This window comes from Hippocampus bargibanti, linkage group LG02 (assembly GCF_051943395.1).
Source record: "Hippocampus bargibanti isolate YZ-2025 linkage group LG02, ASM5194339v1, whole genome shotgun sequence".
Taxonomy (NCBI): domain Eukaryota; kingdom Metazoa; phylum Chordata; class Actinopteri; order Syngnathiformes; family Syngnathidae; genus Hippocampus; species Hippocampus bargibanti.
Window position 1 is genome coordinate 22,159,002 of NC_142735.1, and position 12,465 is coordinate 22,171,466.

The following is a 12,465-nucleotide window of genomic DNA, read 5'->3' on the forward strand; positions in this document are numbered from 1 at the left end:
GGGGCTCATCTCTGACCCCCTCATCGGCATTGTACTTCCCGCCACCCATAAGGGGATTTCTATTTTAGGGTACATGCCAAAAGGTCCCCCCCACCCGCAGACTCCTCCTAATGTTGTAGTCACATAACAAAGCAGCAGCGCAACAGGTGGAACCCAAAATTGTTCATGTGGGTTATGTTATTGAGACCCTTTTTTGTAATTATAAGGTGCAGATCGTAAGACAATATATCAATAGCGTAAATTTGAATAAAATCTAATGTAATTTTTCTATTGATCAAATGTTACAGTATTTGAAGTCACTAGTCACTCTATCCATAATTGATGAAAAGGGGTCGCAATATCGTTTTGGGATTGGTAACGTCGAGTGTACAGCCGTACTTCGGTATATTGACTTATTCAAACAACATGAAAAACATTGGTTTCATTGTTTTTGCATCAAACTCAATCACGATATATGGTTATATCAATAACCAATCTGTTTGGGTTTTTTTTCTCTATCATTCACATTGTTTACATTTTGATCACATCAAACAACAGGAATGTTCATATTAGATTTATTCTCACGTTGGTGTATTTAAATCAATTACATATGTATTTCATATTTTATACATAATGCGTACTAATACATCGTTATCGATACGGTATGTGTAGTAACGCCACATAATACCAATGAATAAGGATATCATCACTTGAGTTTTACAAACAACATCTAAAAATCATGGAACAATATTAAAACAATTTTCGTTTTACCGGTAATACCATCTATCTGCATTGATTTTAATGCCATATCAATATCCCACATCAATTATCAATACTGAACATCCCAATATCCCAAACATACAATGGAAAACTCATTTTTTTAATAATGCCATATATCATTATCGATTTTGATGTAGTAACAAAATGAAACACCTTCAAAGTTATAAATTGATACTGATCAATATTGATATCAATATTTTTATTCTCAACACAAACGAGATCACATTCATCAGTCACATGACGTGTACGTTAGGAAGATATTAATCCAAAAATATCCACTGTGGATGGAGTGACACCGGACACCCAAATCCGGCCCCTCACTTGACACCCCCGGCCGCGTGGATGTGGGTGTGTTTGCATGTACACCCCACATGGGTCACATGGTTCAAAATGTGGTTAAATAGCGTTATGTGACTCAACTGCGCGTTAACGTCCATTAAATAATTTTGTGTGGGATTTGGGGCCCTGTATCTACACTATGTAATATGGAATAACATTTAATGTATTGTAGATGTAGATGTATTGTAGATTAGACCATTAAACACAGTGAAATAATAAATAGAAAACAAATACAGTGGGACCTTGGCTTACGAACTTAATTGGTTCCCAGACAGTGTGTAAGGCGAAAAATGTGTATCCCAAAAATTAATTTCACATACGAAACTATTAAAATGAGAATAATCCGTTCCTAGGTCCCCATAAAAAACAATTTCCTACTTTCTAAATTTCTGAGCATGAAAATTACACAAAATATACCTTGTTTTATGTATAATAAATGTGCTATAGTATTATGACTAAATAATTAAATTGTACTGTACAATAAAGTTATTTTATTGACCTTTGTGATGGCCGTTAATGGCTTGATGGAATGGAGTGTCCGGTTTCCTCAGCATTAAACACTTGATGAGGAACATGGGCTTCTTTCACCATCTTGAGGAATGATCCCTTGTAGGTGCTTTCTCTCTGGTAATTGTATCTAGTTCTTCGTCAATTGTAATCTGTTTAGCTGGGTAGATAGCTTTTTGCATCAAGTGTACAGATGACTTGTGTGGGTTATTTGTAGAGCCTGATTGATGGGATATTTTAACTGTTTACTATCCATTTTCTCACTATTCTCACACTCTCACACTTTTGTTTTTTTGTTTCAAGCTCTGTCATCTCCCTTTCGTGTGTGTGTGTTTTCTGACTCTCTTTCTGCCTCCTTGTCTCCCAGCAGCTCTCCGGCATTGACAAACTGATTTCTTGGTGTGAATTTTCTGATCCCCGCAATGGCGTATAATGGCTCAAAATGTGTCCTTTCTATAACAACAACAACAATAATAATAATACTTACCTGGAGAAAACCCATACATGAACTGACTTGCGTTCATTTACGTTTAATATGACCGACGTATCCAAGATAAAAAGCCAATGCACACAATCTTCACATATGTTCCTGTTCACAAAGAAATGATTAATTTAGTCCGATTTTGCCTGGACTGCTTGCGAACAACATAACCGGATAAGTTAATTTTGAGTAAGGCCTGTCATTGGTTCACATCTTACAGTATCATGTGACCCAGACGGGAGTTAATAATGTCTCACCCCTTTTTTATACTCTTCCATGTCAGCTGGAATGGGGAAGGGGGGTATTTTGCGCGCCACACCGTCTGCAACAGCAGCACCCCGGGGTGCTCTCACTCCATGCGCTGAAGCTATGAAGACTGAGCGAAGCCATGCGGTGACTCCTCCACCTCAGCCTACAACCCTCCAAGGGGTGACGGGTCTCCTCCAAATCGTAGATTCCGACGGGAAGTTGGCTGAATTTGACCATTTGAATCAGGAGCTTGAAGATGTGGGTCAACAAATGTCCGATTTGGGCATTGAGACAGACTCCGACGAGTGTGATGACGAGGAGGAGGACGACGACGTGACTGTGCTGACTGAGGATGAGTCTCATTACATCACCACACACGCCATCCGTCTCTCTGAGCTGTCCGACGGCCATGACGGCGACTCGGACCCGGGTGCCGGGTCCTCTTCCTCGTCCACGTGGGATATGGAGGACGGCCAGCAGGTGTTCTCCTTTGTGGATTACGCCTCGATTGATTGCAACGGGGTGCTGAAGATGAAGAGGGAGGGGGACGTGGCGATCAGCAGTTTGCGTGAAAGTGATCCGTCCTTGCAGTTAGCCGCTTGTGGCGAGGGTGGTGGACAGGTCCACCTGTCAATCAAAACCACTTCCCGGGCTATAAATGACCCGATCCAAGAAAATGTTTATCATGCCAAAGACCTCAGAGATACGAGCTCTTCGGCGGTGGGGGGAGTGGATGTGAACTTTGAGGGGCTACGTGATAGGGCGAAAGGTGTCATTCCTGCACCAGGCGGCAAATTGCAGGCAAAGGAAACCGCTGAGTATTCCAGTTGTGCTTCTAGTGAGTTGGACGACGCTGACAAAGAGGTGCGGAACCTGACGGCCAAAACCTTCAAGAGCCTTGCTTATCCTTACTTGGATGCCATCAACTTCAGCACCTCCAGTGAGTCTTCCACATCTGAACTCGGGATAAACAGCTGGTCTACGTTTGTAGACCTGAAGTACTCCAACGTAAGCCAGAGCCTTGTTTCCCAGCCGGCAGCTGAAAGGGGAGAAAATGGCACAAATTTTGCCCAGCAGCTGAATGGGAACGGAGCTCCTCACAGTAGGTCATCCACTAAAAAAATAGAATTGATGAGGAAGTTTGGTCAAGGGCACAGCGGTGTGATACGGCTCACAAAGACTCTGAATTTTCGCTGCAACGTAAAATCGGGAATGTCTGCCGGAGAAGGGCGCGCTAGCGTTGCTCCAAACCTCATGGGAGCGGGATCACGTTCCACGGATGAGGTTACTGTAAACAGTTTGCAAGGCGGCAGAGCCACAGTGCCCACTGCTAAAACGAAAAGCATGGAGGGCAGCCACACGAAAGCCATCTTCGCGTCCAGCGTGATTCAGAATGTGCTTTCCAAAAAGATGCAGTTCGAGCAGGAGCGACGGATGGAAAGGGGGGAGATGAGGGAACCCTACCACAAGGGAGACTGCCACAGGTGGAAGGGGATGCAAAGACAAGGTTCCAGACACTCTGAGAGCAACTCTGACAGCATGGAGGATTTGGCCGACATTATGGACTGTGGCTCCAGACGCGACTCTCTGGTGCAAGACGCTCATTCAGAGCCGCAGTCTAAACTAATGCATGCTAAAAGTGTTGCAATGGAAGCAACCAAGGGGACTTTGCTTCACAGCCAAAATAGCGCCTTCAGATGCTGGAGGAATGAGGAACTGCAATTTTCACAAGATCCTAAAAACCATAAAATCCCAGAAGAAAAGCCACCACAAGAGGGAATCGAGGATTGGTACTCGGCAGGCGGAAGCAAATACACTAAAATGTCACATTTATTTGTGCCAAACATCCAATGCGTGGCCAGTGACGGGGAGCCGGGGAGGGCTCTCCAGCTCGGATCCGGCGTCACTTTAAGCACGGCAGACACCAGGAACGTTGCTGCATCCAAATCTCCAGAAATTAAAATTAATCTCCAGAGCTTTAAGGCGACCAGTCTAATAAGAACCGATGACTCAAAAGGCCACGGGGTGCTGGCTGGAAATTTGAAGGGTGAGTCCTCGGATAAAGTGCCACATTTTATGGTTCGAGACATTCGAGAGAGTAAAGGGAAGCTGCAGACACCCATCCACCAAGTTAGAGATGTGCGTAAATTGGTTAAAAGCACCTATCACTTTGTTTCATTGGATCATAAATCCAAGTTTCCCACCACTGACAGCCACCAAGATCGTCAAGGTTTAACATCTGTTTCCCCCATTGTGATAAAATGCCAGTCGGTGAATACAAACAGTGCAAAATGTGACTTGTCGGAAGAGCGATCATCTCCAGAGGGCACCAAAAGTTCAGCAATACAAAAATTGACAGGGAAGGCGCCCCCAGGGATCATTGATAATCCCCTCGAGGAGATGCATTTAAGGATCGAAAGCAGATTGGCTTCAAAGAAAGAAAAAGCATCAGAGGTCACTGAGAAGCAACAAATGTCAAACCAGGGGGCTTTGGAAAAGCTACAGGCAGCAGTGAAAACGATGGAGCAGCTTTATGTGTTTGACAAAAATGAATGGAAAAGGAAAAATGAGCCACAGCTCATGATGGACAGCCACGTACTCTCATTGATTGCAAGTGAAGAGAACAGTGAGGAGGAAGAACTCAAAGGTGAAATAGTAAAAAGCGATTCATACTCCAGCTTGAACAAGTCAACAACAACAGTGGCAGCTGAGTGTAGGCTAAGTACCGCTGCCGACCCAGACGACTGCCTCAAAACCAGATTGACGGCTGCTCCTGTCAGTTCCGGCCTCACGGGATCTGCGGGGGTCACCATGGGTGATACCATGAAGACGCCGCAGCTGAACAACACTCCGAGTGTGTCTTGCAACCCCAAAACATTTACATCCAGATCTGCGAAATTACCAGTCTACCTGACAACGACACACGGCGAGTCAAATGAAATTCTGGTCACGGAGCAGAACTCTGATAATGAGGACTACCTAACAATTCCGGTCAAGTCTCGTGGAAGCGGAAGTGAAGAGGACTCGTCTGTGTTTACCAGCCGGTCCCAACCAATCACACTTCCCTTGCACGTCCCTGCATCAGGCATTAATAGTCAGGATGGGCAGTCCCAGAGAAACCCCAACGCTCCTATCACAACCCACACAACCGGTGTACCCCCTGCGACCGTTTATCACTCCATGCCCTTGGGAATGTCCACAAATCAGCCACAAGTGTATTGTTTCTCCCCCGCGATCACCCCTGCACCTCTGCTAGACCCATTTCAGGCCACACAGAAGAAGATGCTCCTGGATCCCACCAGCGGAAACTACTACCTGGTAGACACCCCTGTTCAACCATCCACACGACGCCTTTTTGACCCCGAAACGGGACAATTCGTGGAGGTACCCATGCCCCAAACTCCCGTGACGCCCCTACCCATGCCAATCTCCCCATTGGCCCTGGGTCCTGCCACATATGGCCACACCTACATGATCTACCCTGGTTTCATGACATCACCCCCCCTGATATCGACCCGGACGTTGGTGCAGCCGCAGATACTCATAGAGAGCGGGGAGAAGGCGCCGCCCCACCAAACCGAAGGGATGTACATGGAGACCCCCTTCTACATGACCTCTGGGAAGGCACCGTCGGGGGAATCCAATGTAGTTAACATCACCAGACTGCAGCAAGGCCCGCCCGGAGGCAAGCAGCCGGCCGTCAACATCACGTCTCAGCAAGGGCCGCGGATTATTGCTCCACCCTCGTTTGATGGGACGACCATGAGCTTTGTGGTTGAGCACAGATGAAAACGAAGTGAGTCCTTTGATTCATATCCAGTGGTCACCACAAAAAGGGGCACATCCATTTATAATACACTTCCTGACAAACTGTTGAAATTATACAGTAAAAGCTTAACTGTCATGAATAGAGGTGAAAAGAATGCCACTCTTCAGTATCCTTAATATTATGAAACAGCATGGTGAGAAAGCTCGAAAGTGGATAGGTAGAAAAGTAGAGTAGATTGGTCAGCGTTTTCGACGTGTTGATAGGTAGTTAAGTATGTAGGGAGAAAGTGCGAATGAGGACCCAAGGGCAGCCTCAGTCCAGCTGGGACTGCCTTCAGCTGCTGCTGAATATCAAGAAGCCGAGTGGCGGTGGGTTCAGCAAGCTTTTTATAGGATATGGCAAGAGTCAAACTCTCCCAGCTTCTGATCAACATCAATTATATAAACACAGCTTGCGATGTGGTAGCTGCCCTTTCTCGTCAGACCCGCATGCCGAGGGATTGTATGTATGTTATTTTTACTTAGGGCCAAAACACATATTGTAACGTTGGTTAGGTAGGTAGTTATGGCGGTAGAGTGTAGAAGCAGGTCAAAAAGCAAATATTTAGTTGGTCGGTAGGTTGAAAAGTTGTGAGTAGGTTAGGCCTAAATGTAGCACTCAAAAGGGGCAGAAGATGGCGACAAAGCTCTGTGGAGCTGGGCTGATTTTTTCCCTTAGAATTTTTGTCAGCGAATATCAAATAGATGCTCGGTGCAACACACAACGATTCATCATTGCGTTATTTATGTGTTTTCCTTCTAATTTCGCCATCAACGCGCATCAACACGAAGTTTTCAGACCAAACAAAGTACCGCAAAATGCATTGACGTGATGAAAGGACTACTACAATGTGTCTTTTCTCGGTCAGGGGCATTCCTTCCGTGACGTGACGTGAGGACTCATCACCAACTCAAAAACAAGACTCAAAAACAAGAGTATTAAAACGTGAAATATAGCGATATGCGGTGGAATCTTTGTAAAATACGCTCAGTAGAAGTCATTTGAAGCGATTTTACAAATTATGGACACAACTTGTCCGGAGGCGTCGGTTGTCCTTCAAGTATTCTATCTGAGGAGGTAGATATTTTTTAGGTTGATTTGTAAGAGGGTATATTCTTTGTAGTGTTTAGCTGGATGGTAGTGGTCGTTAAATTTAGTTAGCTAGGTAATTACTGTATAGTATCTTTGCAATTTTTTGATGATGATACAAGTGCTGCGTGTTCTACTGGAAGCAAATTCCTTGTGTGTTCTACATACTTGGCAATAAAGATGATTCTGATTCTGATCATGTAAATAGGGAACATTGTAATTTGGTGAGTAGTCTGTGAGTATTTCCATGCTATAAATGGTCAATTATATGGAAGTTTATTATGTCGGTAGGTTGGTAGGTTCCTGCTGTAAATGCTGCTGTTTCCGCCGCTTCACTTGTTTTTTCTTCTGTTTCAAAGCAAGGTGGAAAATGTGCAAGGCCGCCCTTCTAAAATGGACTGCTTTAGTTTTACTGTCTCAAATCTATATTGTTATTTTCTCACTTGGTATTTGATGTCTTGTGTGCATATCTGAAAGAGCGTTTCAATAAAATCTCTTTTTTTTGCTCTCACACATGCCTCTTTCCCTTAAGTGATTTATTTAAGTGGAACCACTTACCTGTCGAACCCAATTGAAAATATATGACTCAGGGACATATTTCCTCTAATAAAAAAATATGGTCAATTTTTCATAAGGGCAAAGTGGTCATTGTATCTAAACAATTTTGGGCTGCACTGTAACCGCTAAAGCATTCAGTTTAACTCTTTTTTTCCTTCTCAAAGTTATTAGTTTTGCTTGTTTGACTGTTGCTGTGCCGATGACCTTTTTGTGTTTGGGAGCCTTTAACTGAGCATCTTCATCTTTATTAAGTTCATAGAGTTGCTCGTTCTGTAGCCACAAGGGGACATAAGCCAGTGTCTTCTTGTGCCGGTCCCAAGTCCAAATAAATACAGAGGGTTGTGTCAGGAAGGGCCTCTGCAAACATGCGAATCAAACCTCTGAAGATGGAGGACACTGATTTGCTCTGGCGACCCCTTGAAGGGAAAAGCCAAAAGGAAAAGAATAAGTTATTAGATGTATGATGTTAATGTGCGACCACCAGCAAAAATAAATATGAATAAATAAATAAATAAATACTCATTGTTTTGAAAATACCACCAATTCATTTTGATGTGGGGGGGGGTCAGCTTTTTTTCCTTAAAAATATGTAATTCTGTTAAATTTCTGTTTTTGGTTTTTAAATCCCCACAACTGAAATTAACGTCACATTGAAATACCATTTTCGGGTGGCGTCCTCTAATATTCTTCATTGTCGAAATGATAAACAATATTTTATAGAATTTATATATATATATATATATAAATTATTATTTATTATTTCTTTGATCTAATTCTTAATTCAGGTAACATTTTGAATTATGTTCTACCATGATGGAGTACGAGTCCAAACAAAGTTTTAATCTCATGAAAACATAATGTTTATGGAGTTTTTTATCAAAGATAATTTTAGCAGGTGAAAATAAATTGAGAATCCTGCAAAAATTGGTTTGACGCTGCGAGCAGGGTTCGAACCTGCGCGGGAAGATCCCATTGGATTTCAAGTCCAACGCCTTAACCACTCGGCCATCGCAGCGACAAATACTAGACGGCCGGTAGCGTATTTTCAATATCACTACTCATCACCGATAAAATTGCCTTCGCTCGTTGGACTTGAGACATCGCTTCGACACATTTCCCTTTTCGTAGTTCTGTTCATTAAATCCAAATCCAGGCCGTGCCATTTTTTTGTCCGCCAGACAATAGCGCACAAGCACACACGCGACGGATTTCCGTTGTAATGATAAAAGTTAAAAGGTTTTTCTGTCCTGTGATTAGTGAGGACGTCAAAGGATTTTTCTTAATTTGCACGCAAAATCTTTGTATGCCTCGACTATGCATTAATTACGTGAAAAATACAATAAAAACAGTGGTTGTCACCCAGGCCCCCGGAGACATTTTATAGTAGCCCCACGAGGTGCCTGTTTTAAATTTAAAGCACCTGGTTCAGCTTGTATTCCTTTTAAGCGACGTTCAAACGTTCAATAAATTCTGACGTTTAAATTATATATTACATGTACTGTATAAGAGTTATTAAGTTTGACCCAAAATAAATTGCATTTCTACACCTCTGGATGCAAGGAACACTAGTAACCACCGAACAAGTGGACGTTTTTATTTGTCTTTCTGTGTGAAGGAATTTAGGAGAAGGGGACATTAAAAAGACAGACTGCTACTTCACAAAATGGACACTATGGAGTTTAATGGGACGACGTCCAACGTTGAGGCAACACAACAATGTAAATACAACAATACGGTTGTGCATAATAGTTGTCATTATTGGCAAATTGACTAATTTATATTCTTTAAAAGGAACAAGAGACAAATCTGGTAAGCTGTGTCTGCGTCAAAGTCCCCACTGCGCATGGATTCAACTCCGTGACAAAATAGGCAATATGTATTATGTTGTGACATTTGAACTTTTTCAGGTACTGACGCGTCAATCAAAAGATTAATTAAATATATGCATATCAATTTCTAACTTCACAGTTTCAACGGTCTTTATTTTTTTTTTTTTTTTGCTGATGACGTCTTCCATGCCTCGCCCGCAATTTTTGTGAGCTGAGGTTATTCTTGATAGTTTTTTTTTTCGTTGGGAGCGGGGTCTAGACATCACTTAAAGGACAACCGACGTCTCCGGACAAGTTGTGTCCATAATTTGTAAAATGGCTTCAAAAAGATTATTACACAAAGATTCCACCGCATATAGCTATATTTTACGTTTTAAGACTCGTGCTGAATATTCCGGAAGTCTTGTTTTTGAGTTGGTGACGGGTCCGTACGTGACGTCACTGAAGGAATGCCCCTGACCGAAAAAAAGGACACATTGTAGCAGTCCTTCCATCACGTCAATGCTTGTTTGGTCTGAAAACCTCATGTTACACCAGAAAGAACCAGAAGAGGGCATTGAAGCTCCATGGACGGAGAGCTCCGTTGGAAAATTGGTTGATTTTTCAGCTTGTAATTTTTGTCAGCGAATATAAAACAGTTGTCTTGGTGTAACATACAACGATTCACCATTGCGTTATTTATGTGTTTTCCTTCTAATTTCGCCATCAACACGGATCAACACGAAGTTTTCAGACCAAACAAAGTACCGCAAAATGCATTGAGGTGATGCAAGGTATGTCCTTTCTCGTTCAGGGGCGTTCCTTCAGTGACGTGACGTGAGGACTCGTCACCAACTCAAAAACAAGACTTCCGGAATATTCAGCGCGAGTAGATGACGAACTTGTCCGGAGACGTCGGTTGGATTGGATTGGATTTGCCTGAATTAGTCTCGCAGTGGAGAAATTTACATTTCACAGCAGCAAAGTTCTGAGTTCGTCCTTTAAGTATGCAGATGGTTGTTCGTCTCGGTGTGCCCTGCCATTGGCTGGCAACTGGTTCTAGGTGTCTCCCGTCTACTTCCCAAAGACAGCTGGGATAGATAATTTCTACATGTTACATTTTTACATTTTACATTACATTTAGAAGAGAAGAGAAGAGAAGAGAAGAGAAGAGAAGAGAAGAGAAGAGAAGAAGAGAAGAGAAGAGAAGAGAAGAGAAGAGAAGACAAGAATAGACAAGATAAGATAAGATAAAATAAATAAGATAAGAAAACGTTATTGTCTGTAAACTCTCAGTCGTACAGGAGTGGTCCATCAATGAAAAGGTTTCTTCAGCCGTCATCTATACTTCTTTGATTGTCTCACAACTCTTCCAGCACTATTACAGTATTTTGGTGGAGTTTTGTTTGATTCATGTTTACAATGACGTTATCACTTCATGCTGAAAGTCCATTCAACATTGATAAAGGAGCTTTCATTGCAGGAAAATGTGTGGAATTACCCTTTGAGTCACTCTCCTTTGGAGACACAAAATGTTATTTTTTGTCCCACAAAAGCGAAACTTGCCTGAAAAAAGAGCCACATGTCTTCAAAATTGTTTTGTCCAAATTGCAAAAATTCAAGTGTTATTTTTTGTTACCTTTTTTAAAAAAATCAAGTTAAAATACATACTTTTTTTCTAGCAAATTATATAACACCAGCGTTATTAGCGTTATTATATTATAATTTTTGGGACATTTTTGGCAAAACTGGTCGAATTCGAAAGTGTAAAACATGAGGGTTGCCTTTGCAATACGGTACGAGGCACATTTTTACACATTTTCTGTCATTATTGAATCAGACAATGTGCACTGATCCGCATTATGCTCGCAGAAGAATTTGGTATTTTATAAGCTAATTCCTGACAGGCATCCACACCCACTGTGTGAAGTGCTTTGAGTTCAAAAAGCAGACGTACAAACAAATGACACACCTTGTGCATATCAAACGCTGTTACTTATTTACACATTTTGCAACAATCACTGTATACAGTACATTTTCCACCCAATAGCCATTCGCGGCATAAGTATATATATGAGGTCCCCTACGGTGTCCTCATCCCTGTCTAACTGCACAGTTAGCCATGGATGCAATGCGCTTTCCTATTTTGCTTTTATGGATGTGTGCATTGACAAAGCAGCAGAGGTGAGTCCCAAACTATAGATGGTTAGATGGAAATAACTTTGAAATATTAATAAAATCCTCTACGGTGATGAGATTCAAATACATTCTAGGTAACTTTTTTTTTAAACAAAAATACACCAACACGTTTATTTGATTTTGATGAAATATACATTAATTAAGTTATGACATGAATTTGTGTTGTCTGATATGAGTAATTAATCCGAAATATTTCCTTTTTTCAAGGCATTGGCACTCATTGAATTATAATGACTTTTCTTCTGTTTTCTTTCAAAATAAACATACATTTCCCTTTTATTTGATCATTACTTGTGTTCCACTCTGAGATTTTAAAATAATTTATATAATCATTTTATTTACATTAAATTCACATATGTTAATTAATGAAACTCCCAAAACTTATTAACCCACAGTTTTTTTTTTTTATCTCTAGAAGAGTTTTAATTGTTCTGATAATCTTACAGTCAATGCGAGGAACTGAAACATTTGATCAAGATGGGCATTCATTGAATTAAAAAAAACATTTACAATTTATTTAAGGTAGAAATCAAATGTAACTCCCCTAAAATTATACATAAACAGTATATATACAAGAATTTAAAATGCAGAATAAAATGTACACTTGAAGACAAGCATACATACGGTAGTTGACAACAAAACACATCTAAATGAACAAAAGGAAAAAT

At 41.5% G+C, this 12,465-nt stretch overlaps 2 protein-coding genes and 1 non-coding gene across 3 annotated transcripts in view; 2 read left to right on the top strand and 1 right to left on the bottom strand.

Moving 5' to 3' along the window:
- The first annotated feature begins 2,129 nt into the window (after positions 1-2,129).
- Positions 2,130-7,707, top strand: lg02h4orf54 (linkage group 02 C4orf54 homolog). Its single transcript, XM_088990198.1, has 2 exons — positions 2,130-6,131; positions 7,012-7,707. Exon 1 carries the CDS (start codon positions 2,363-2,365, stop codon positions 6,122-6,124), a length of 3,762 nt encoding a protein of 1,253 aa, XP_088846324.1. The 5' UTR covers positions 2,130-2,362; the 3' UTR covers positions 6,125-6,131; positions 7,012-7,707.
- Positions 7,708-8,723: 1,016 nt separating this feature from the next.
- trnas-uga (transfer RNA serine (anticodon UGA)) lies at positions 8,724-8,805 on the bottom strand. The gene has a single exon. It is a non-coding gene; the product is annotated as a tRNA-Ser (tRNA).
- Positions 8,806-11,687: 2,882 nt separating this feature from the next.
- zanl (zonadhesin, like) overlaps positions 11,688-12,465 on the top strand; it is a 54,382-nt gene continuing 53,604 nt past the window's right edge. The window contains exon 1 of the mRNA XM_088991259.1: positions 11,688-11,782. Coding sequence (XP_088847385.1) covers positions 11,721-11,782 — 62 coding nt within the window. The 5' untranslated portion in view covers positions 11,688-11,720. The remainder of the gene's footprint in view (positions 11,783-12,465) is intronic.

What these genes read in the sequence shown, in the direction of transcription:
- lg02h4orf54 (XM_088990198.1), top strand. Translation starts at nt 2,363, where the DNA reads ATGTCAGCTGGAATGGGGAAGGGGGGTATTTTGCGCGCCACACCGTCT.